This window comes from Lytechinus pictus, chromosome 18 (genome assembly GCF_037042905.1).
Source record: "Lytechinus pictus isolate F3 Inbred chromosome 18, Lp3.0, whole genome shotgun sequence".
NCBI lineage: Eukaryota > Metazoa > Echinodermata > Echinoidea > Temnopleuroida > Toxopneustidae > Lytechinus > Lytechinus pictus.
The window spans coordinates 10,198,303-10,225,730 of NC_087262.1; the positions used below are offsets into that span (position 1 = coordinate 10,198,303).

A 27,428-nucleotide genomic window follows, 5' to 3' on the forward strand; every position below is an offset into this window, starting at 1 on the left:
TTGGCCGAAACGATAGGAGAGCCGCTGTTTGGTTCCACATATATCAAATCTTTCTAAGGTAGTAATTATAATCATTTAGTTTGATAAATGTTTCAAAATATATTTTTGTGTAATTTTTAACATAATTCTGATATCATCTTAGAAATTATGATTTCTATAATTCTGTTAAAAAATGTTTTAGAAATAAAGGTAGGCCTATTCAGCTTCGAACAAGAAGGATTTTTTTGCACGTGAGTTATGTTGTTCGCGTCACTGGTTCGCGCACGCGGTTTGGTGGGCCCACGGGGTGCAAAATACTGGATATGCACCAGTTTATTATTAATTTGTTATTATTATTGATTTTTTAATATAATAATAATAATAATATTAAAAATGACAATAATAATAATGATAATAATAATAATACCAACATGCTTATATAGCGCATATCACTTGGATATTATTACACTGGTTTTAGCCCCGCAGCCTTTTACAGCGCTGTGGCATTTCAAGGAATAAATTCCTGCCAGGTACCACTTTATCTCACCTGGGTCGAGTGCAGCACAATGTGGATAAATTTCTTGCTAAAGGAAATTACGCCAGGGTCCTGGGATTCGAACCCACGACCCTCTGTTTCAAAGTCCGGAGACTAATCCACTGGGCCACAACGCTCCATTATTATTATTATATTCAATATCATTAATATTATTACTATCTTTATTACCATCATCGTACAACTATTAATATTACTATTATTTATATTGTTTTTTTAGGCTACTACATATTAGGCAGGCGCGGATCCAGAGTTGAAATTTTAAGGGGTGGTACAGGATCTAGGATTTTCAAAAAGGGGTGGCACATTTTACTCGTTGAAAATTTGATAAGTAAAAAAAAAAGTTGTCACCAAAATTTAAGGTAAATAATCCGTCCGCCAAAAATCAATGAGCAAAAAAAAAGAAAAAGGAAAGGAAAAAAAGAAGGGTTTCGCCAATAATAAATTCGTCTCTTTTTTTTTAATCCCTGGATCCGTGTCCGTTAGGTCTACATCATAATTGTAAGGGGTTGTATTAGATACACTTTTTCATCATTCTTGAGATTTTTTCTAGCATTACTATATCTGAAAGTTATCCGTATTATCCGCCCAAGGAGGTAAAAAAAAAACTCCCCCCTTTTTTTTTTGGGGGGGGGGGGAGGCGGTTGTGTGCTTTAATAGAGTGTGTGTGTGTATCAATGAGGTCTAAATGAGGTGTGAATGAGAGTTCCCTTTGCTTTTGGACTTATCAGGTCTTTATTTTCCCCCTTTTTATTTATTTATTTATGTAAAACATTTATTCTTATTTATTTTTGGGGCTTTGAAGAGCGCAGGGAAGTGCTTTAATACCCCCCCCCCCCATCGCCCCAGTCGCCAATCACATCCTATTTCTTAACGAAGACATGCAATCCAGCCTTGTTAGATATTTAAACCCCATATCGCTTCCTCCAATAACACTGGCGTACAGAGGGAGGGAGCACTGTGAATTTGGATGGCTCCACACAGCTTCCCTCCATTAGTACTTTTTAAAATGAATTGTCAAATCGGCAACTGTGTCTGTTCTGTGGGTGTGATTGACTTGAAGGAGCCAATTATTGGTTGAAAATGACGACTAGGCTGTCACATTGTGCTATCGGGGTGTTAACAGCGGATCGGAACAAATCGCCTGCCCGGGCCAATTCGCCTATGACACCCGCACCACCCAACAAAATCCGGAACAAAACGGCGGGTAAGGAGCCGCCGATTAGTTCCGCCGGTACTACTCGACTGCCCGGTCAATTCTTTGATGACACCAGCCCGCATCGATCTTCCAGTTCCAGATATCCCGGAAATACGAAAATGATTATGATATTAGTCTTCGCTTTTTATTCTAAACAGACTTTTAACGAACCCCAATCAACTTATTGCAACGGTTTATTCCTAGCTTGTACTTGGTGTTACAATAGGTCCTACTTGGTTCCCCCCCCCCCCTGATAATATGCTCGCCTTAGGCCTTAGCTGGTGGATTGTATTTCATCAGAGTATTTATAATGTAATCAAACATCTGACACTGCCTGTGTACCCTAGATAAATACAATAGATATGTCTTGTCTTTCCGTTGATATGCCCACAATCAAACTTTTGATGATCATGGCAAAGTTGAAAAAAGTTGACTTGACCTTGTCAGCGATAATATCCTACTGTACTGCATGTTGAAACATATGATTGCGTGTAGAAAGGATACCATGCGTGACCATAGCCCGGGGGGCCATCAAATATATTTTTTAGTTTTGAAAGCGGGCCGCGCGTGCACTCGTTAAGGGTATAAAAAAACACAGATTTTCCAAAAAAGTGGGTAGTTTTGAAAGACTGGTCAATGGTTAATCGCAGGGTTAAACGTAATTAGGGTATTTTTCCACTTTTTTCCCCGGGGTCATATTCTGGCGACAACTTGTTTAGGGGCTAAAATGTGTAAATAAAGCCCGCGAAAAACTTGGGGGTTATTTTGCACACAGAGAAAAACTCCCCCGGACCATGGGGTTTCGAAAAGCACCCTACCTAAAGTATTTTCAATGTTCTAAATATGCACCCCTTAACAAATATTGGCGCGTGAATTAGCTATTGGCAAGTATTCCCTGAATTGACCCCTAAACAATTAAGTACAACCTTAATTGTTATATCACGGACATCAGCTTTACCTTTAAGTTTCATTGGGTTCATTCCCCCCCCCCCCGGGGGGATACTTAATAAATTTGGTTTGGACGGGGGGTGCGGCTGAAGGTGTTAGTACCACACACCTCGCTCAAATCGGACCCTAAACACGTAGTGTTGGGGCAAAAAGTACATCCTTTATAAAGTATTTTGGTCTTTTATTTCCTGTCAAATTGAACCGTAAACACCTTTTTCGTAGCGAAATATATACCCTTTTTCATTATATTAGTGTTTTTTACACCTAGTACGTTACGTATACGTATAGCGTGCCCTATCTTGAAAAAGAGATCCTTAATTTTTACGTGTTTCATTTTTGGTAACGCATCCACTCGTCAATGGAAGTGCCACCTCCCCCCCCCCCCCCAGGATCTGTAGCAAAACTACTTTTATAAATCTGTACACCGTAATCTATTATATATAGACCCATTGATGAGGCATATCAGAAAATCATGTTCATTTCCATCATACAAGCTATATGCTTTCTTATACTAACAGTCTCATCCGCTTTTCTCATTCATTTATCATTATGTCGTTCTCATATTCTAGTAAATGCCTCATTTTGTTTTCTATTCTTACTTACTTGGTTTGGTTTTTAAGTTATATCAATTTCAAAGTTTGGTATTATCTATGATGTTAAGAGAAAAAAAAAAGCTTATCGATGTCTAACCAAGCAGTGAAATTTTAGGTCTATATAAGACTTATACTTATGCTTATTTTTGTAATGAAAAAATCATAGCCGAAAAGTACCTGAGTGATAAAAGGTCATTTATTTACGCATTGTACAATTTTGTATATTTTTAGGTACTATTTTGGTACGTCTTGTTTTGCCGAAATTTTAAGTGCTGATTGATTATACTTATTGGCATGGGTTTATATTCTAAAATGCATCATCTGTCCTGTGTATACTGAATCCATAGAGAACAGTGTGATCTTCATAATGTTCATTTTCCTAGAAACGTGTAATTAATATTATGAAGGAAGTAAGGCCTATGTTGATTTTAATCTCAATGTCAATTCATATTGAGTGTAATCTTTAGTCTACAAGATATATGCGTCATAATTTACATAGAGTACTAATACTTTGAATTTACATAGCCGACTTTGATGCTTTATTTTTTAGAGCAATGTAGGGCCTATATACAGGTGTTTAACCGGGGTGTATAATAATCACTTTTCACATTCAATGCCGTATATTAATACAAGCGGCAAAGTAGAATGATAAAATAATATTGATCAACTGTTAATATAGGGCCATTATATTATGATGATGACGCCCTCTCTCGGTAGAGTCTGTAAGTTTCTTGCATTTTCTCTTTGATAAAGTTCATGCAAGGGTATAGCGAGAATAGGGGAGGCTAGTGCGTATCCAAAAATGTCTATACTTAGAAATAATCCTGTAAAATAATATATTTGTAAAATCTACCCTGAAGCCTTTCCACATTTATACATTGGACCAGATCTCTTTAAGTGAATGACGATATAACTCGAAAAATCTTTCCGCTTGAGCGAGCAGCAATTACTTTAGAAAAGTTCATGAAAAATCATTTTCGCAGAACCGGGAAATAGTAATTGTGTGGATAAAAGTGGACGTTAAGCATGAAGAGCACATGGACTGTAGCTAAAAAGGTTGGTTTGAAGATATCTTTTACCTTTTTAACATGTTTCCTTGTCCAAAACAGTTTGTCGAGCCCTCCCCCCCCCCCTCCCCCCTTCCCCACACACTCAGGTCATCGTGATGTTATCGGTTTCAAACTGAGCAGTGAAAATCATTGTCATGCTTGGGAAAGTGTGGAGAAACGCACAATATTGAATTAAATATGAAAGGTAATACTTTTTGATAAACACTTAGTAAAACAATGCTGGAGATGTCTGAAATTTACATTCAGCTATGTCCTCAGATCTAGCTAGCGCAAAAAAGGGTAAAGGTAGTGCTCACCTATGGTTAAAATGTTAAGTTAGGAGGGAAAGTTTTTACTTTTTTTTAATTTAGCTGTTGTATTTCAGTTGGCTGAAAATGCAAAAAAAATATGAGAAATGTACCGCACGGTAAGCTTGCTTTCGCCGTTTTTTTTTTTTTTTTTTTTTTACAAAATGGGAAAATTAGCATTTCTGTGAGGTTTACAAAAATCGACAACGCTCACTCAAGTGTAACATTCTGTCAATTTTTTTTCTTTCATTCGATGGATCAGGTCATACCCAAAAATAATATGAGAAATAATTATCGCCATGTTGTATCTTCTTCAATTCCCATGACGTTTTAAAAGTGTAAACTTTTTATTGATACGCACTGTATATCAAACCTTGATGAAAATTGTCGGATGGTTGCTTTTAAGAAAGTCATTATTAATTTATACCTAATGATTCTATTTGTATTAACAACAAGGTTTTCTTCCTTCGTTTGTTTAAATGTAAATACTTGACACTGGTCTTTTAGCTAGTGACTACTCTTAGCTCCATATTTTGAACTCTGGTTTTATGTTAAGTCTGGCCTAAAGTATAGTCTTTGAACTATAGGTAACCAAGCAATTTGACGAAAGACTTAATGAGCAATATAAAGATTTAATGCATCGGCGCATTTGACATTCAAATCATCCATAACTGTGTATGTATTATAACTAAAATATAGTTTTCTTCATTCATTTTTACATTAATGTAGAAGAAAAAACAGTATAGAAAAAAAATATATTTCGGCTTCCCATAATAGCATCCTGAGATCACGTTAAACCTGACTTTAGAATATGGGTCTATGAGAAGGTATTAAGTGATGACCAACACTCTAATAAACATAAGGTCATATTTTGGAATACTATCATGGTCTATCGTTGTATATTAAAAAATTATGTATATATTTTTAAACCGTTGCAAGTACGTAGTTACTCTGACAATGAGAGAAAATAACTGGACATGTGGTTAAATCGATAGATCGCCCGTATCCTGAACGAGAGGTCGTGGGTTCAGTCCCGGGTCGAGTCATACCCCGGGGGGGGGGGCAGTCAAATGTATTGCCTTACAGACGCGTAGCCAAATCATTTCCAAACACCCCCTAAACGATTTTTTTTCTGTGTGCAAAATAACCCCCTAAACTAAATTTTCGCGGGCTGGCCCCTAAACAAGTTGTCGCCAGAATATGACCCCGGGGGAAAAAAACCCATAGATCTACCCTAAACACGTACGTTTGGCTAGTCTTTAGAAAAAGCTCTGGAAAAAAAGTACCCCGAATACGTTTGACCCTGCGATTGACCATTGACCAGTCTTTAAAAACTACCCCTTTTTTGAAAATCGGTATTTTTTATATGTGCACGCGCGGCCCGCGTTCAAAACTGAAAAAAACCCACATGTTTAAACGCGTTTTTTGGTCACGCGTGTGTACAGCAATAAATTTGACTGCCCCCCCCCCCCTGGAGGTCATACCACAGACTTTATGAATGAGAACCTCTGCCCTCTATCCAGGCGATAAGTTAAAACATTGAGCTATGCAGGGCTTGCTGTTAGAGCAGTTCATGTCAGTTGAAATGGCTATCCTGCATTGATAAATACTGTAATATACTTTATTTTCATTAAAGGTCAAGTCCACCCCAGAAAAATTTTAATTTGAATAAATAGAGAAAAATCAAACTAGCACAACACTGAAAATTTCATCAAAATCGGATGTAAAATAAGAAAGTTATGACATTTTAAAGTTTCGATTATTTTTCACAAAACAGTGATATGCACAACTGAGTGGCATGCAAATGAGATAGCCGATGATGTCCCTCACTCACTATCTCTTTTGTTTTTTATTGTTTGAATAATACAATATTTCACAAATTTGACAATAAGGACCATATTGGTTGAACCATATAGTATTAAACAATGCTAATTCCACATGTTCAGGGAGGAATTAATCGTTGTTTCACTTGGCAATGAGGAGAAAATTAGAATATTTCATATTTCATATTATAAGATACAAAAGAAATAGTGAGTGGATGACGTCATCGGTCTCCTCATTTGCATACAGACCAGGATGTGCATATAATTGTTTTGTGAAATTAAGCGAAACTATAAAATGTCATAACTTTCTTATTTTACATCCGATTTTGATGAAATTTTCAGTGTTATGTTTGTTGGATTTTTCTCTTTTTATTAAAATCGAATTTTTGTTGGGGTGGACTTTTCCTTTAAAGACTAAGATTATCGATACATTTGTACATTTGTTTTGATATTCTATTTGAATCAGTTTCATGTAATATTGCACATATTTCAGAAATAAACGCATATACGTATACATACAATTACATGATTTTTGAAGTGTTAACTAAATGTCATTCCTATATTCGTTATATCTCATGTTATAGAGGGCTAATAGCACCAATCAAACGAAGAATTGTGTCTTTCAATGATTATAGAGGCTCGAAAATCAGGAGTCTGCTCTGTGGTATATTTAGTTGTTTATACTTTTTTAATGTTAGTTATCTTAATCGAAGTTAAGCCTTAACCGTTTTGAAATCATTGAATTGGAGTTCTCAAGTGTTTTGCCAATGGTCTATACTTTTCATGATCTAGTTCAGTGTATATATTTTTTTATTAAATAACCTGTTTTCTGAGCAAAAATCATCTAAAACGATCGTCTTGTATCAATGTATATAAATACTTTTACTCCTTATAGGGGTTTTGTTTAGTATAGTTTTTCGTCATTTAGAATAATATTTTCTGATATATTAATTCATTAAACCAAAAGACTTGTTTATCCAGAGGGACGAATGGTTTTATTATGAATTAATTGGAAATATAGTTTCATTATTTCTATGTTGTTTGTTTTACCATAATTATACTTATTGCCTGATTTTACTTATGATCAAATACCTTCTTACTAATAACAGTTCTAGATATCGATCGATTTGAGCAAAAGGAGAAATTGTTCTTGTTGTTCTTCTTCTTCATCTGCTTCTTCTTTCTCCTCTTTTTATAATTTTTTTTACTTGTACTTGAAAAATAAACATTTTTCATAATTTGATCGGTGTATATATTTATATTCTTTATCCTTTATCATCTTCGTATCAAATTGGCAACATTATATAAACAAGTCAGTTTTGCTTAAAATCAACTTTTATTTTTTCATATTCTTTAGACCGTAGTTCCGAAGTCCAGTTTAACTCGGGCCATGATCTAGCCCTTTGCTAAAGTTATGGGAACCAAAATAATGTCAAAATTTGGTTACATATTATATTATTACTTTATGTTTATTGTGCTCTCTTCCTATGCTTTAATGGTGAATAAAACTATTTTATTTATTTTCCCAATATATATAAGTGAGAAAGAGCTTGTAAATTGAATCTGAACTCTTAGACATTATGTGTCATAACTGGCTATGCTACAGTTAAACCACATCTTTAGACAAGAGTTTCAGTTACATGTAAACCATCATTCAGAATACGGTCTATAATGTTTAGAGATTAATTTTAAGAGACTTATATCAAGTTTATATATCCAATATAAGCGCTGACCCATGTCTATCTGTGGAATGGATGTTTAGTTTTTCTCATTATATAGACAATATAAAGCAACTAAATATGTATATTCTTTGAACATAATTCATTTCACTATTGTTGAGGATATGAGAGTGATGAAATCTGAAGAAGAGTGAGCAAGAGAAAATACGAGGCAATGCAGACCTCTATCTTATAAAATGAACGAATACAATTTCGTGTAGATTGAAATCAACTGGTGATCTATTCTAGATTTCGATTATTGTAATAATCTTAAAACATCTTATTCGACATTTCAACAAAGAGAAATCAAAAGAAATATCTCAGTATTTACGCGTAAGAAAAGAGTTTCTATTAAAAATATTTAGTAGAATTCAGTGGTTCTCAGATTTTGATTCAAATGAAAAATTAATTGTAGTACGTTGGGTTGTGTGTGAGAGGGGTGACTATGAAAGAGAGAGAGAGTGGGAGTATGTGTGTGTGAGGGCATGCATGCCTGTGTGTGTGTAAAGTGATAGTGAGAGAGAGAGATTGAGTGTGTATGTGTGTGTGTGTGTGTGTGAGGGTGTGTGTGTGTGGGTAGAAAAAAATGGTGCTGTGTAAATCAAATTTGATAATATTGATAATATACTTGTTCGGGATAAAAGTTATGTAATATTCCTATATAGTTTTTAAAAAAGAAAAAAGAAAAAAGGAAGCAAGTACGAAGCCTTAGCGTGCCACTATTCAAATACACATTAGGCATCAAGAAATTACGTAAAATGTTGCAGTTCTTTCTCAGAATAAAGGGAAATAGAATGTTTTTGGCCATTTAATTGTTATCATGATGAAATTCCGATTCAATAGCATATGCGAAGGAACCAAACACAACCACATCTTACGATACGACTGGAGGGACAGGGTAGTGGGTAGTATTTCATATTTTTCGCTCCTATTATAGGCCTATAATTATGAAAAGAATGTTCTTCGAATAAAAATATTGATCCGACCTGGCCTACATGCTTACACCACCAGATTTAGAAGAAAACTATATATTCCACATTATATTCTTAGCCCAATGCACATAGGCCTATTCTATATTCTTTGATTCGATGAACATCGATCGAAATGTGTTTTTTCTGATGGTTTCAGATAATGCACGCTCGTTGAAATAAATATCTTGCGAATTCGTTTACTATGAAAAGAATAATAATGTGAAATCTTTGTCCGACCTCACAATAAAACTTCGCTATAAAAGATGCGTTAACAAAAGTTGGAAGAATGGGCTGTTAAAACTCCTCCGCTGCTCAGAGAAAAAAGAATCTGCAGCGAACACCCGCAGGCCTTCACACGACGTCTTTATGGAAATTTGAGAGCCTTTGAATGGGTAAAGAAAAAGCAGGGTCAGAGTCCTTTCTTGGTATATAATACTTCCCATTTATATCAGACTGATACCTTACTACCAAAACGTTTATTTTCCCTTCTGTTCGCCATTTGTATAACCACGGGCACGGCTTTCTTAAAGATTGTGTATGTGCAGATATCCACTCTGTACGCATACGGCATAATATGCACGGTCACAGTTACTGTATACACATCTGGGAAGTAAGAACTGCGTCCGTAATGTGTTGGACTTGGACTTGGAAGTTTCACAAACGCATACCTAGCAGAGATGTTTGCATTTGAGGGTTTCATATTTCGCGGTTGATTTGATGATAATTGGTCGATTTATGCCAACTGTGAGCAGCTAGCTTAAGTCTGCCTTCGGACGTGTTTGGCGGCTCATTTGAAACACAAGATAAAAGAGCGATCTGGTAAGTTAATCCTTAATCATCATCCTTAAACCTTAACCTCATACTTCATCATAGGGCAGGGATTCGCGGGAGGGGATTCGGGGGAATGAGTTACTGTCATTACGAGATGTATGAACTTTCAAAAAGGGCCCTAATCAATCAAGTAATCTCGCTGAATTCAATTTCAGAGTAGGCTACACCTTCCAAAATGAAAGTGATCTCATTTTTTTCATTCGACCCAGATCTAGATAATCTTGAATAGGTATTTCGTCTCGTTTACTACACTTTAAAGATGTCTCAAATATTATTTTCTGTTTAAAACATGCGTACTATGGGCTGTCGACCTTGTTGACAGTGCCCCCCCCCCCTCCACATGCCGAAAATCCAGCTTCTTTCTTCACAGTAAACCTGATTCCGTGTGTGATGGATTCGACCAATATCTTGATGTTGCCATCATTGTTTCTTCTTCTTCTTCTTCCTCTTATTCTTCTTCTAGTCTGTATAAAGTCCGCCACTGGCGTATTATCGTACCTTGTGCTTGTCAACTTCTAAGCGTACGGTGCAAGTTAACAAATTCTAAAACTTCTATTCAAAAAAATCAAAAATTAAAAAAAATATATATAAAAATTATATATACACTCTATTCGGTTAAGGAGCTTCGATACAAGGCCGGTCGTAAGTGGACAATATGCCGAGTTCTCGCTTGCACGATGCATTCAAGAAATATAAACATGTAAAATGTATTGTCAAATGCTCTTCATGACAAAGCGCAACCAAGAAGTCTTTGTCGAATATTGATGAATCAAAACAGCAGTTTTTTACACTTGTCTAGACAAGCATGGCAATTTAACGACATATTTTGAAGTATTTCGTCAGCTCCGAAACTTAGGACGAAACTGCTTGTTCCGTTTCAACAATTTTCGATAAAGACCTCCCAGCTGTTCTTTGTCATTTGACGGGCATTTCAATACATTTACTGTGTTTTTGACTCCGTCTCCATTGCAGTTGTGAAGTCTGACGCATGAATGGGTCAGCCAAACTACATCAAAATTTCTGAGGACCTTGATGTTAGATCCGTTACATAAAAATTAATAATCGAGAGCTAAATACCAATGACCAATCGAGTCTTTTTGGTAGGGGGAATGGCCATAAAGCCCCCCCCCCCTATCTGTACGCCAGTGCCTGTGGCTATCTCACCGTATTCGATCTACCCCCCCCCCCCTCATCTCTCTCTTTCACTGAACAGTTTTGATGGTAGTTGATTTGTTAACCCAACTGAGTAATTGATATACTTTCACTCTTTCTATGACTGTTAGTCCGTAGCATAAAACCAAACGGCAAAACATTACGACGCGATGACGACGCTAGCGTCTTTTCTGGATTACGGCAACGTCGCATCGTTGACGTTCTGCGGCATCGTTCTGTTGGCGTCCTTAGCCATCTGGAGCATGATTCGACCCCAAGGTTTCCCGCCAGGCCCTATTGGATTACCCTTCTTGGGGAGCGTTTTATGTAAGTATTAGTTTCATCTGTATGCAAGTAATATTAAAACGACGTAGGTCCTACAGGGGCGTCCATGTTTCCGATTCGGGAGGGGGGTAGGGCAAAATTTACGGCGTTATCCGCGAAAATTGTGTGCGCAAGCGCGCCGTAAAAGTGACGATTTTGAATGTGAATGTTAAGTAGTATTTTCATACCAAGTTGAATGGTTTTTAAAAAGATATGTTCGCATCGCATGATATAATTTTTTTTCAAGTTGTCAAAATTATTAGGAGGGGGGCAAATCGATTTGTTCCCCCTACACTATATTTCCATTGGGAGTGTGGCCGGCGATCGAGCCCCCCCCCCCCCTCCCGGATCGACGTATCTGAAGTCCTATTGTTGAGTTAAATGTTACTACTCCCAGGATTTAACGACTGAGCATGCTTTAATATTATTAGCAATTTTTTCTCCCTGTAACATATAAAGGGATGCTCCGGGCTGAAGAAATTTGTATCACAATTAATAAATTAAAATTCACAGAGCAAAATGCTAAAAATTTGATCAAAATCAGATAACAAATAACGAAGTTATTGAATTTCAAAGATGTGCATTTTTCCTGTGAAACAGTTCGAAGCATGTCTTCATGAATATTCATTAGGTGGGCTGATGATGTCATATCCCCACTTGTTCTTTGTATTTTATTATATGAAATTGGGTTTATTCAATATTTTCTTACCAAGAACTAAAATAATTGGATTGACAACTGAATATGTGCATTAGTCATTTCTCGCTGCAACTTATTTCATAATAATGGAGACACATCATTTACACATTTATGAAAAAATGAAACAATTATGATTTCATGTAATAACATGAGAAAAAGGAAAGTGGGATGTAACATCATCAGCCCAACTAATGAATATTCATGAAGACATGCTTAGAACCTTTTCACCGGCATAATGCAAATCTTTAAAATCCAATAACTTCGTTATTTGTTATCCGATATTGATGAAATTTTCAGCATTTTGCTTTGTAAATTTTACTCTATTTATTTAGCTAAAAATATTTTCAGCCCGGAGCATCCTTTTAAGTTTTATGATAAAACGCCGCCGGACATGTCAGATATCAAACATTGTTATACTGGATTTATTATTAATAACACATTTCTGCTATTAAAATCAACATGTTTTTTTTAAGCTGATTATTTCAAATTTTATTTGTGATGAAAACCACCCAATCTAAATCAGTGGTGCCGCCAGGGTACTTTAAAAGGGCCGGGAAAGAGTAAGATACCCTTTTTCTCAATTGAACAACATGATCAATTTGTTTATTAATTAATTGATTAATTTATTTATTTATCTATTCATTTATTTATTTATACAAAAATCCCATTCCCTAACTCGGGAATGGCAGCGATGACTGCCAGCCCCGAAGAGGTTTTCGAGCGATGGAGCAAGCGATACGGTGACGTGTTCGGGTTCAAGGCCGGTGAGAGGTTAATCGTGGTCATCAACCACGGGGACGCTATCAGAGAAGCCCTCATCAAACACGGCATCGAATTCGCCGGAAGGCCCGATTTCTTCTCCTGTGAGTAATAAATGGTGACGACAACAACGATAATAGTGACGATGACGATAGTGATAACGATGATTTTTTATATGAAAAATATGACCTTCCACTACTACTACTACTACTACTTCTACTACTACTACTACTACTACTACTGGTGATGATGATGATGATGACGATGATGATGATGAAGATGATGATGGTTATGATGATAATGTGATGATGATATAATGTTGATATGATGATGATGATTATGATGATGATCGTTATTATTTTCAACATCATTATTGTTAATATATATTATTATGATGATCATGATGATTATATTATGATGATTATGATGATGATTATTTTTATAAGATGATGAGGAGGAGGAGGATGCTCATATGATGATGATGATATGACGACGATGATGATGTAGTCCTTGGGCAAGTCCTCACGCGCTGCTTTGTCTGCCGAACAGGGTTTTAAAATAGACTAAAGCTGTGTGCGTATAACGTATTGATCGCCGGACCAAGCCGCTTGCTCATCGCACTATTGTCTATGTTTTTCAGGCCAGTTTATATCGTGTTCAGATAATTTAACAGCACGAAAGTGCCTTGGCTAAAGGCTAATGATGATGATGACAATTGTTATACTATGGAAAATCATAATGATTTTCCATAGTATAATTGCATATGTAAGTAAAGAAAGTAATCAAATAAAATCACAATGAAAATAAAATATCAAATTCCTCTTGTTTCCAAACAAAAATCTAACCGTGTTATATTCACAATCATACACTCATGGTACACTGTGTCACTACATGTCATATGCCATTTTCGCGAATATAAATTATCTTGTTTTGATGAAAATCATCATATTCTGTCATCTTGAAGAAACACATTTGGTTTGTATTTCCCGAGCGCCCGGTTGCCATAGTAATCTAGGCTCTATCCGGTCTCTCGGTTCATAAAACCTTTTCCACATTCTGTTTTCTTCCTGTGGACTGCAATAAATCTTCAGTTTTAAGAGCTGATGTGCAGTGTGTTTCTTCTCTTACTACTCTTTGAACAATCCAGTTAAAGTGTTCACCTATGGGTTTAAAGACATCATCTTCAGCTCCTACTCAGACACGTGGAGACTCCATCACAAATTTGCCAATTCGGCTCTCAGGTAATTTTAAACTGTAATTCAATTTTCAAAATTATGTGTTTTTATTTATTTATTTATTTAATATTATCTTATGATTTTTATTTTTATTTCAATGATATTTTATTAGGGTGCTCTTTCAGCAATAGGGGCGCTATGCATAAACAAAGCAATAATTTGTCATTTCATTTGTGAAAATATAACGTATGACAATGTACACTTTATGAATATATTAAATTTCTATGTACTTACATCTTTGTTATGATGTATTGGATTATGAAGAAAGGGAAAAAGCTCTTAAAATGTTATCCAGATTATCCTAATTCATATTGAATTGAATAACTTTCAAAACACATGTCTTTTTTCTTTTTGTAAATGTTATTGGTTATTTCAATTGCAGTTTTTTTAAACCATTTATTTATCTAAAACATTTCTTATATGGGAAAAAACATATGATACTGTACAATTCTGTGTACTTATACTTTTGCTATATTAGGATGCATTAAATTCTGAATAAAGGCAAAAAAATACAGATTTAAAAATATGCATCAAAATACCACCATACCTGTCAGACCTCCTAACAGTTCGCCAATCAATGTATAACACTCATCACATATCCCTCTTCACATCACAGGGACATTCAAATCAATAGGTGATAGGTCATTTCCTGTGTTTGCCCCAAAATATTGGAATACATTACTTTATAAAATTAACCAGTGTCCTTCTATATATTAATGTCCTTCTATTATATCAATGTGTTCACGAAGATGCTCAAGTCTCGTTTGTTTTGATATGTTGCAAGTAGTGTTTCATTTTGTGTAGTTTTATTTTAAGCTTTAACCGATCTGTTTTGGTAATAATAGCACTTTTTAACTTTTGAAAAGGCGCTTAATAAGAAGTAATTATCATTATTATTATCTATTAAGTTGTTTAAAACACAATGGATCCGCAACTGTTTGAAAGAACTTGAACTGTTGAATGATTTGATTCCTTTCTGCCAGTCTATCACTTCCAATTATCCCCGAGCCACTTATATCCTTTTCTCTTATAAAATGATATAAATATTAATTGTCACAGTGATAATGGTAAGAATAGATGTAGTATTACCAATAGTAGTAGTAGTAGAAGAAGAAGAAGAATATAGAAGAAGTAGAAGTAGTAGTAGTAGCAGTAGCGATAGTAGTAGTATAGTAAAAGTAGTAGCAGCAGTAGTAGTAGAAGTACAGTAGTATAGAAGTGGTAGTAGTAGTAGTAGAAGTAGAAGTAGCAGTATAGTAGTAGTGGTACAGTAGAAATAATCATTCAGACGATAATGATTATGATCACAATCATGATATAATTATATATTGCATTATTCATAATGATACTACTAATTATAACGATATTCAAAATAAAAAATATATATAATAGACAACGAAAAGCCATTGAAATGTCGAAATGTAAAGGGGAATCTAGAATAAAACTATAGCACGAATTCCCGAGGCGTAAAGTACGTTTTTCCGGAATGTATATTCCCCTTTGCCCCAAACAATACATAACAGTGATAATAATCATGATGGTTTGGTTATAACAATACTTGGGCTTCGTCATGATGGTCTCAGACGATCTGAAAATGAGACCTTCTGCTGGTCGACCAAGTGGATGCAAAGCTTGATCTATCTCAATGTTTGAAATAATATACTTGACATTTGTGACTCCTTCGATTTTTTTTCTCAGACAGTACGCTTCCGGTAAGCGCCTGGAGGAACTTCTACACGGTTCCATTCTCAAGATGAAAGGTTATCTTGCCAAGATTGATGAAAAGGAACCCCTGGATCCTAAACTCGTCATAACTCTACTTCTCTATAATGTCATGTCGACAATGTGCTTCGGTAAAGAGTAAGGACCATCAGAAATTAGTTTCTAATAATCGAAATCTCTTGAAATAATAGGGATCCTAACTTGTACCGACCCTTAAATATGATGTTGACAATGTGCTCAGGGAAAGGGAAATGACCATCCGAAATGGTTTCGTGATTAGGAATTCGCGAAGTTTGGGGCGCTCCCTTGATAGGTTAATCTGCAGGCACAAACGGAGACACTGAAACTTTGAGCAATAAGTGAGTCTTCACATATAGATTAACACATAAAAAAGATCACAAAGAGGAAGGTTCTATTGAAAAATAAAACAAGTGATCATATGTCTGAAAAAGTATTCTGCAAAGTAAAGCATTTATAAGTAAGAAGACATTATAGAATACATATAAAGCGTTATAATCAATTGAATCAATATTAATGTTGTCATCAGTATCATCATATCAGTCTGGTCAAGGATCATTTAGGGATCCATTACTCGTAATCAGTGTCCTGTAAAACGTCGTTTCGACAACTCAACTTGCGGAAAGATTGGAGAATAACCCCCACGTCCTCAGAAAAGAGATTATTATGGCATTATTTTCCGAGTTTTCACAATGAAAACCCTTTCTATTCACAGACCCCGGATGCACAGTTTGTTTATGTACGCTACAGTTTTAATGTTGTTGTGATGTACTCTTATTTTTCAGCTTTGTGTATACTTGTTGTTAAAACCATTGGAAACCAAATTTCTTTGTGTGCATATATTGCCAATGATAATAATATATGCAATTTGTTAGGCGCCATATCCATCTCGTATGAGATGCTCAAGGCGCATAAGTGAAGGGGGGGGGGCAAACAAAATTCCAAGTAACAGAAAATCATTGATAAATTGAGTTATGGAGGTAAGTTTGTATTAAAGAATCTTGAATCTTGACTGAATTCCGAATTGTATAAAAGCTAACGATTTAATAGAATACGGTTTGATGCTAATCCTGGAGTACCCGTGAAGTGTGTGTGCGTGTGGGTTTCGATATGTAATTCGATTTAATGCAACCTTATGGTAAAGTGCGGCACATGTATGCGAAACCGACCTAGTCTGCAGGCACAGACCCTGATTGGAACTTTGATCAACAAGTGTGCCTCCACGCAAAGACTAGCACATACAAAACTTGCTGTTCCCTTCAGTACATAAGGCATGAGTAGGCTGCACATTCAGACCCTTAACTCGAGTGAAGGGTTCGCCCAGCAGACTAAAACCGACCCTCGGTGAACGGTTCATGAAAAGATTTCTCGGACGCTTTACCCACAAGTCCCGTTTTATTCGACAGTGTTTAAAGATAAATTCCAGTTGTGGGGACGATCTCAAAATGACTTTTTACAGAATTTAATATAATAATCACCAAAGTGTCTGTTTGTATGAATAAAAATATGTGCCAAAGGATTCTGGAAGAAATTGTGTAATTGCTGAGAAATGAGCAAAATAAGCGCGGATTCTGTCACTTCCGTCGAGTCTTTATTCCAGCAATAATAATACACTGTCCCACGTGTGCCTATCTGTGTTGGCGATCTTCAGTGTGATCGTTTTTTAGCTTAGATATTATGATTTCACAAAGTTCAGTTTATGTAACTGTACCAGATCTAGATCCACGATGATATAGTAATACTTAACCTTGGTTTTACAGACTTTCTCACGAAATCAGTATTTTACTGCAACTACTGTCATTTAGCTTTAAATTCAATAATGGCAGCCAAAAGGTTGAATGTGGCGTGCTTAGGCTACATGAATTCTCAAACAGTAACAGTTCTCTGCCAATCAAAAGCAAGTAAAGTTGTTGGATCAGGGCCCCGTCTAACAAAGAGTTACGATTGATCCAATCAATCGTAACTCTATGGAACTTTATCAGTGTCATAATCTTTTTCTACAGGAAATTTGCACAATGTCCTTTGTAAACAAAGAGAAGTACAGTGAATTTTTAAGAAAACAATGAATGCATGAATATACGTAATAGCTGGAAAGTATTTTGAACAAACATGAATAATAGATGTTGACATTGCTGGCCGTCCGTAGTTGTGATTGATCGGATCAATCACAACTCTTTGTAAGACGGGGCCCTGATAAACTTGTCAGACAACAAATGTTGATGAAACACTCCATAGACATTTAAAAGCTACAAGTTACTTCCAAAATACACTACAGACTGTCTGAAGCCGGTTTAAATCGCTGGCGCGACTGTATCATTAATCATCTTTACGGGGAAGTTCACACTGACTGTTTATCGTAAAAACAGCAGAAAAAATATCATTATAAAATAATTGCGAAGGTTTGAGGAAAGACTAAAAGACTAAAAAAGTCATTAGAATTTCCACATTTTGATTTGTGACGTCATTTGCGAGTACCTTCCCCACATATCTATGGTAAAAAAAGACATCACTGAAATGTCTTTTTTTTTTCAAAAAATCAAAGATCGTTTTGATTTTACCTTCAGTATATTATCAACAGACAAGTTATTTCACACCCGCTCCTGAAAGAAAAAAAAGTTTAGTCATCATGAACCAATAAAAATGTGATTTTTTTGCGTTTTACATTACATAACATACAGGGTAGCTGCTCGTATGTGACGTCACAAAAAAAAAAAAAAAAAATTCTAATTATTATTTTTTTTTTAGATGGATTTTTCCTCAAACCTTAACCAATTTTTTTATATCATTTTTGTTCTTGCATCTTTACAACAGACTTTCCTTCAGGGTGAATTTCCCATTTGACATACGTCCTATCGTTTGTTGTTTTCTTTTTCGACATTGCATTAGTTACGACTTCCTTGATGAGAACTTAATTGCCTGGAAAGAAAACAACGAGAGGTTGAACCAAGAGTTCGGCTTGGGCGTGGCGGCCGATTTCTTCGGCTGGGCGCAGTACCTTCCGACGCCGGGGGTGAAGATGGTCCATAGGATGCGAGATGAGCTCCATCGGTTCGTCTGGGAGGAGCTGGAGAATCACAAGAAAAGTTTTGATCCAGGTATATACTCCACTCTAAATCAGGGATGTATTATTAGGTGAGCGGCCAGAAGCCAAAAAGTGGCTTATTTCTTGACTTTAATCCCCCCGGCTGGATCAAAGCAAAATCATACATCAAATTAAAGGAAATTTTCTGAATTTTTCGGAATTGGGGATTAAAAGTGACGTAATGTGTAGCATCACCATGGAAACCGGCCTTGATTAAGCCACGCCCAATTTAAATACTTATTGAATATTTATCGTGAATATTGATTTTTTACTCATTAATTTAAATTATCAGGTATTTTTTCTTATTTTTAAAGGATAGTTCTACTATATATTGTAAGAAGGATTACTAACTAACAACTTAGCATGAATTTTAGGAACATTTTCTCAGAAATTGTTACCTAGCAACATAACTTTCCTTAGCAACCAGTTAGCTCCTTAAGTAAACCACTTATTTTTCCATTTCAAACCTAACTTTTAACTTTTTAACTAGGTTAGATTAAACCTAATAAGTTACACCAATGAAATTCTATAAAGTATTATTGAAAAATAATAAAAAGAACTAAAAAAAACAATTTTAACTATTTCGAACCTCAAATAAATTTTGCTAAGCTCTACTTAACACACCCCCTTCAATCGTACAAATCGCCATATTATTGTTCATTTTGACTACATTGATACACGTACGTATAAGTCACATACTTTATACTATTTTGTGGTGAAAAAAGTGGATTGAGTTAATAATACCTGATCAATTAACATGCAGTATCTTGTCTTCAAAAGAACAACAAATTTACCATTTCATATTACCCATGGATACCAATTCATTGCCTAGCAACGACTATTTTCCATAGCAACGACTATGATAACGACTCTCCTCCCTGGACAAATCTGTGTAAAAATAGTTCATTATGAGCAATAATACTGACACAATTATCATTTAGATGCCTACAACCTCGTTTTCAATAATCATTCAACAAACTGACTATTTTATAGCTTCCATGGAGACAAATGTGTTGCCTAGTAACAATATTCCCTAGCAACAGCTATGTTACCACTCTTCATCTCGGTCAAATGTGCTGAGGAAGTTGTGCCTTAGAGTAAAAATATTGAGAAAATTAACATATGGTAGTTTGTTAAACAGTATTCAGGAATTAACCATCATATACTGACACAATTCCATTGCCTAGCAACACTATTTACCTTAGCAACGATGTATTTTCCCCTTAAACAATCTTGAGGAAAATAATCCACTTTTAAGTGTACAGTACCATTGTAAAGGGATGGTCCGGGCTGTAAATATTTCTATCTAAATAAAAAGAGTAAAATTCACAAAGCTAAATGCTGAAAATGTCATCAAAATCGGATAACAAATAACAAAGTTATTGAATTTTAAAGTTTATCAATATATTGTGAAAACAGTTATATGCACATCGTCATGAATATTCATTAGGTGGGCTGATGATGTCACATCCCCACTTTCCTTTTTCTTAGTTTATTACATGAAATCATAAATGTTTCCTTATTTCATACATGCGTACATGATGTGTCTGCAATATGATGAAATAAGTTGCGGCAATAAATAACTAATGTACTTAGTCAGTTGTCAATCCAATTGTTTCTTGGTAGAAATATTTTAAATAAACCTAATTTCATATAATAAAATACAAAAGAACATGTGGGGATATGACATCATCAGCCCACCTAATGAATATTCATAAAGACATGCCTAGAACTATTTTACCGGAATAATGCAAATCTTTAAAATTCAATAACTTTGTTATTTGTTATCCGATTTCGATCAAATTTTCAGCATTTTGCTTTGTGAATTTTACTCTATTTATTTAGATAGAAATATCTCTAGCCTGGACCATCCCTTTAAATAATATGCCTACATGCATACTGGCAATGGCAAATTAAAGGACACCACTTAATTTCTCTCATTTCAAAAAAAAAAAAAAATTATCCTTGTTTGTATATTGCTTGTCTACAAATTCTTAACAATACGATGAGCATGGTATTTTAACTTAATCATATAAAAAGAGCAGAGCTACAAAGAGAAATGTAAATTTTGAAGATATAAAGAGATCAATATGGTTTGGAGGATTAATAGCTGGGTACATAACATATTTTTAGCTCTTGGCTGCATATTCCTCAAGTGAATATGGAATGGTTAACAAATGGATGTGTTTTGTCAAATAATACCTAGTCACTCATGCATGTCCAACTTCCAAGTTTGTGTCCGTGTGGCGGCTGTAGCCCAAAGATGCCAAAGCTGTGAGTTCGACAAGTTTCTCTTGAATACTATTAATAAGTGTCAGAAGTTTAATCACAGGGAACTTATGATGTCACTTTCAATCTGATAACTGTCAAGAAATCAGAGGGATGAAAGTATGGAAACTTGGAATTTTAGGGCTTAATACGGTGGTTGTTTACCTGATTGCTATGAAAGCATGAATGTTTGTAAACAAACAACCAAAGGACCGACAGCTTAATGTCCTCTCCGAGACCTGGTAATGAGGATGCGCCTTACTAAAGAGCACTAATGTACCAAGTGAGAATCAAATTCAGGTCACCAGAATCCGAAACCCCCGCTCTACCGACTGAGCTATCATTCCTGATAAGGCCAAGAAAATGACAAGAAAACCATTAAGGATAGAAAGGCTTACTAAATTGGGAGATGTTTTCTATGTCTAAGTGTCATTATGTAATATGTCATGATGTTTGCACACATCTGCTGAATAGAGAAAACCAGGAAAGGGCATACAAGAAAAGTTCCTGAATATAGAGAGGAGGCATATCAGCTTAAGTGGTCTTTGATGTTGTCCTTCAGGTATTTTCTGCCACATCGATGGTGTCAGTGACTCCTGCTGTTAAAAACTGATGCCTTAAATACTCAGTTTAAGAAAATATGTCTGAAAGAAAAGACAAGGATTCCCCTGACCATCCATACATATGTAAGGGACATTGACAAAGCTTCGGAAAAACAGGTACACATGCCACTATTGTAGGGCTTACACTAAAGCTACTGTTCGTTCCATGGAGTTTTAGATCAATATAAATCTTTAAAGACATCCATGGTATAAGAAATATGTCTAAGAATATATCTAAAACTGATGTAATTGGGATGATACCCATATAGTATTGGTAAAACATACTAATCTGTATTTGTAATGATGATTAGTTCAAATAATAAGGCTGGAACATCTAAATTACAGCCATAATTTTGTATCACTACTTTAATGGAGTGGGAAAACATTGAACTGTGCAATAATCTCTAAATAATTACTCCTTTGTGTGCCAAAGTGATGATCTGGCAAGTCTAACTCCTTACTGTGCTATAAATCATCTCTGAGCCAATCCAGAAAGACCCCAACTTAGTGTATTCCACCCTAAAAACAGAGAGCAGATAAAAAGCTGAGGATCAGATTGTAACAAGTCAACCTTGGCATCATTCTAGACCATTCTTTTTCATAAAAAGAACATGCTTCCAAAACAAATGCAAAATTTGGAGCAAGGAATATCATTCTGAAGAAGCTGGGAACAGATGGGGAATTGAGAGATGCCAAATCTATCTGTACCACAGCTCTTGCTCTATGCTTCTCCACTGCTGAGTACGCAGCCCTTGGTGACAAGTCTTAAATGGAGCTTGCAGAGCCATCACTGGCTGTTTGCGACCAATAGAAGTGAGTCATCTTTACCTTCTATGTATTATTGCCCCATCGTACATCAGAAGAGAAGTCATCAGCACAGAAGATAGAAAAAACAATCAAGAGGGTAGTATTCCACTCGTCAACCATGAACCTGCCAAGAGACTCAAATCTAGACACAGTTTTCTCCGCTCAACAGAATCCCTTGACGTGCATGATGACTCTGCACGGATGAAAGCGTCACCCTCTGGTCTAACAATCTCCAATCTGTGATGCACAATCTCACCTATGGACTTAGTACATCACTCTCCAGGTCCAGGTGAAGAATGGCCTACCTGATCTTTTCTAAATCGCATATGGGGCTACAATAGGGATGGAGAAACTACCTGCAACTGTAAGGATAATCATAGGATAAAACATTTTTGTGTCTGCTCCCTCCTACCAGAGCTATGAACTGCCACTGCCTTTGCCACTGCACTAGAATCTTTTCACAGGAAAGCTATATGTAGAACTTGTACCATTAACAGGACATGACATCTTTAATGAACTAAGAAGTGTGTCATTAATTATCTGACTGGTAGAAGACACCTATTTATGGTAATCTGACATTTGGAAGGGGGAGGGGGCAGGGACTTGATTGGATCCTGATGGGGTTGTCGGTTAATTAGGCTAAAACTTTGCTGAAAACGGTGCCTATATTCTGATTGTTAGTGTTTTAAGGTGAAATTACAATTTGACAGTGAAAGAGCAAAGATATTCGATGCTAACAATCTTACCTTATATCTACACACCCCCATAAAAAAATCACGTTTTGGAGACCTAGACTCCTGCACACCTAGTATAGGCTCCCATTTGGTTATAGTATACTGCATGATTTTAAACGGCAATATTTGCTCTGTGCCCATATTCTCGGGTCACTACACAAGTCTTGTGTAGTAGAGGGTTCAAGCAAGATCTGGCTTTTGGGTTGAACGACTCCAGATCTTTGGCAGCGCACGGCTCTGTTAGGAGGGTGGGGGGAGGGGGCAGACCAAAAGGTGATGCACTGTCTTATCCTCTCCTCAGTCGTAGATAGTGTCTGCATCCCTGCTCAGTGTACCCCGAACTGCATATTAAGGACTTTGCACCTTCCTGTTCCAGACCATAGGCGATTGAGACATAGCCAGGATGGCCATTCGTCACTTGTACCTGGGGGCCAGATTCGCTAGGTCACATGGAATGCTTTTGCGTCACAGACTAGAGGTGGTTTGACAATAGGGGGATCCTTTGGCTGTGTGCATAGCCATTAAGGGATTCAGTCAAGTGAAGGAAACTGTCTTGATTCGAGTCTCTTTTTGGCAGGTTCAGAGTTAAAGAGTGGAAGAAGGAGGAATTTTTTTGCTTGTTTTTTCCACCTGTGCTGATACCTCTATGTGTGGGGGACTGTGTCACACAATATGTAAAGATCGTTTACTCTTTTTGGTAGCAGACTGTCGGACATTGCTCTGCAAGCATCATTCAGGACTGGGTTAAACTTGTAAAATACAGCAGAGCTGTTGAACGGATGGTTTGGCATCAGCTCCCCATATCGTGCTAGCAAGCCTCTTTTTGATGTTGTTCCTTTCTCCAGCTTTTGCCTTTGTCTTGGCAACATATTCTTTGTATGCAAGAGTGACGTCAAGGAAGGCAAGCTTGATGGTGTGATTCACGCCAGAGGATCACTGAATGTTTTTTCCAACTCTTCAAATGACTGCTTCTGTGAGGCAATGTACAGTTCATAAGCATTGGTAGATCTTGGTGTTTGGGTGAATTAGTTGGTAGTTTGTGTATTTGGGCAAGGACACTTCTTTGTGGGGGACCATTTTTCTGCCTCCACCATTTGCTGCTGGAACCACTGAGATTCACAAACAACCGGTTTGAGGGAATGTTCTGAATTAGCCTTGTCAACTTGACGTCCTTTGTCATCACACTGACTTTCCTCGTAAGTAGGCCTACTGTTATATAAGCTGCAGAGAAGTCAACAATGGCTGCTCTAGTTTCCAGACCTTCCTCAAACCATCTGATGTACTGAGTCAGATTCAGTAAAGGACTTTCCTGGCCTGAATCTTGCATACTTGAATGAGGAACTCAGTCACAAAGGGAGCAATGCGTTTAATCAGGAGCCTTTCAAAGGGCTTGTATGTGTGACAGAGTAGAGAGATTGTTCTGTAACTCCTTGGGCTGATTGGGTCTTTACCTGGCTCTAGTTAGGCAACTACCCTCAATTTCCTCTTGCCGTTGTTTTATTTTTTCATGCAAACATTGGTTTAACATGTCAGCAGCCATGGGGCTGCAACAGGTTCAAGAAGTGTGATCTGCTCACAGAGGACATTTAATCCAGGTGCCTTGGTGCTCTTCATTATTTTCTTTGATAGCATAGCACGAGCAGACAAGACGTTCATGCTGAATGGTCTTGTGGTTTCAAATGACTCTTAGTTGGGAGGCTGTCTCTGCACTTTTAGGGAGGTTGGCCCTTCGCGGGCAATAAATAGGGATACCTTGTACACCAGAAGATAGTTGGCCATTTGGTCGGTGGTCACTAGGGGTATAGTTTGAGACTCGCATAGTCGTTTTCAAGGATCCGAATTATTTTCTCCGGCTTTTCTGCTGTATATCCATTGATTTATTTAATTACTGTCACTTTCTTTTTTTACTATCCATAATGACAATTGTCAATTTTCCCCCACATTCAAGTGTATCGGCACCAAAGGGGTAATTCTCAAAGCTCCTTTAATTATTGTACAGCAGCTTCGTCATCCGTCAAGCCCGGAGAATAGTTTGAATGGCATCCTCGTGGAATATTTTACTGTGATGATTCCTTCAACAGCTTTCCAAATGTGTCTTAATGTCGTAGGGAGTGCTGGAAGATTCTGTGGATAGGTATTCGGATCTATGACAAACTGCTTCCAGATTGCTTTCTTCAAGGTGAAACGTCTGTGAAAAGGAACTGTGCGTGGAGTGATGGCTGCATTCACCTTCAGCCCAATCGGTCGATATTGAGTGTGCGGGAGAGGGTCAAGCACAACTTTCTCAAATTTTGTCGGGTGATGCAATCTAATTTGCATGTGACCAGTTCTCCACAAGTTCTCCATCTCGTTGGTTTCTCCCGGGGTTTCTCCATACCCCCAGGTAATGCTGTGACTGTTGAAATCCCCAATAATTACATTTCCTAGATCGGAGGTGGCTTCTCGAGTAAGGGAGAAAGATTGGTTAGCAGGTTTATAGAAAGAACTTAAAGAAATACTCATAAGTTCAATGGTTAGGACTTTGCCCTTTAGCTTGATGAGACAGTATAATAGGGCTTCCTCTGAATTAATTATACTTGAACAGATATTCGACGTGCTAATTAACTGCTGGAATCAGGAATGCCCATGTAGAATGTCCAGGGACTAACCGGTTCTAGTGAGCAACAGGCTCAGATTAGAGCAATTTTTGTTGTCTACTTGATACAATTACGACATACTGAGGATCTATTGATCTATGTTTAAATCACGGCAGGTGATCATTGAAAAGCTTTTTTTCACCAGGCTGTGCAGATAAACCAGCAATCCTGCTTGAAGGTCTGCAAGTAGACTATTGTGTTAAGTGCCCCATTGCCCATGGATGCATTGGAATAATAAAAGTAAAAAGATAAAACCTCGCAGCAACACAGGAAAATTGCCAGAATTGCAGTTCGAAACTTTGATAGATCATTGTATTTTACAGAAATTTAGTAGGTTCCCCCATAAAGTAATAAGCATTTGAGTTCATAATCACTACAGTTTAGGAATTATATATGCCATACTGATAAATAATTTCGTTTTCATATTGCAGACACTTTACACTTTATTGGTTTGTCTTGGATATGTATTACCCTTTCTAATAAATGTTGTATAATAAAATGTTCCAAATAACAACCTAAATAATATTGTTAATAATACCTATTTCCTCTCCCATTGCTGTATGCAGCGAAAAGTTACATTTTTAAACTAAAAGTTTTCACAAAATTCACCCAAAGTGTGCATGATATCCTTCAATTTACTATGAAAAAGCGCCTCTTGCCAAACTCAGTAGCTTCGCTCCCTCGCTGTGTTTCTTGGAATTTTTTTAGTCGTCAACCACCCCAAGGAATAATCTTCTTCATACAGCCATACCCTCTCTCAATATGCCAACTGCCTGGCCAGATGTGTGAAATTAATTGTCATTACCACGATAAATGCTTAGAATAGTATAAGATGCATTTTGAGTACCAAAAAAAAAGGAATCTTTGGGAGGTTACAGGCTTGAAATATCGCCAAAAAGTGATGGTTGCTAGGGAAAATACTGTTGCTAGGCAACATAAAATGGTTTCCATAGGTAACAAAAATATCTGAATACTCAATTAGTTAGATTAGAACAGATGACATGACACAACAGGGTATCTAAGAATGATTTATAACAATATTATAAAATCCATTAAATGATGCGTATAGTCGTAAATACATACAAATAAATTATTAGTGATATCCGTCACATGCAGGGGTTAATCAAACAAGGCAATAATGTAATTGTTCATGATCATGAATGCATTATACACCCTAGTCTTCCTCTTTTATCACTATTTCATCAAAATTCACCTTCTTCATTAGTTTTTACAAATGTAAAGCTTAAAAAAATGATAAAATGATTTAATCTGATAACAAAATAAGAGAATATTGAAAAGTGAATATGGTTGCTAGGGAAAATAATGTTGCTAGGCAACAGTTTTGAAATCAAATATTATGAAATATATATTTGGTTGCTAGGCGTTATCATATCATTCAATCTGTAGTGATTTTAACCTTG

The 27,428-nt window shown here is 36.4% G+C and overlaps 1 protein-coding gene across 1 annotated transcript; it reads left to right on the forward strand.

Moving 5' to 3' along the window:
• The first annotated feature begins 9,500 nt into the window (after nt 1-9,500).
• LOC129281381 (cytochrome P450 1A1-like) lies at nt 9,501-22,880 on the forward strand. Its single transcript, XM_064113441.1, has 7 exons — nt 9,501-9,959; nt 11,255-11,450; nt 12,834-13,007; nt 14,051-14,144; nt 15,837-15,998; nt 18,765-19,010; nt 22,691-22,880. The coding sequence occupies exons 2-7, from the start codon at nt 11,294-11,296 to the stop codon at nt 22,878-22,880; spliced, it is 1,023 nt and encodes a 340-aa protein (XP_063969511.1). The 5' UTR covers nt 9,501-9,959; nt 11,255-11,293.
• Nucleotides 22,881-27,428: the final 4,548 nt, after the last annotated feature.

Bases quoted from the DNA above. Each gene is read 5' to 3' on its own strand.
- LOC129281381 (XM_064113441.1), top strand. From the start codon at position 11,294: ATGACGACGCTAGCGTCTTTTCTGGATTACGGCAACGTCGCATCGTTG. The intron at 15,999-18,764 runs GTAAGGACCATC...ACATTGCATTAG, and splicing joins ACAATGTGCTTCGGTAAAGA to TTACGACTTCCTTGATGAGA. The intron at 19,011-22,690 runs GTGAGCGGCCAG...ATCGTACATCAG, and splicing joins AATCAGGGATGTATTATTAG to AAGAGAAGTCATCAGCACAG.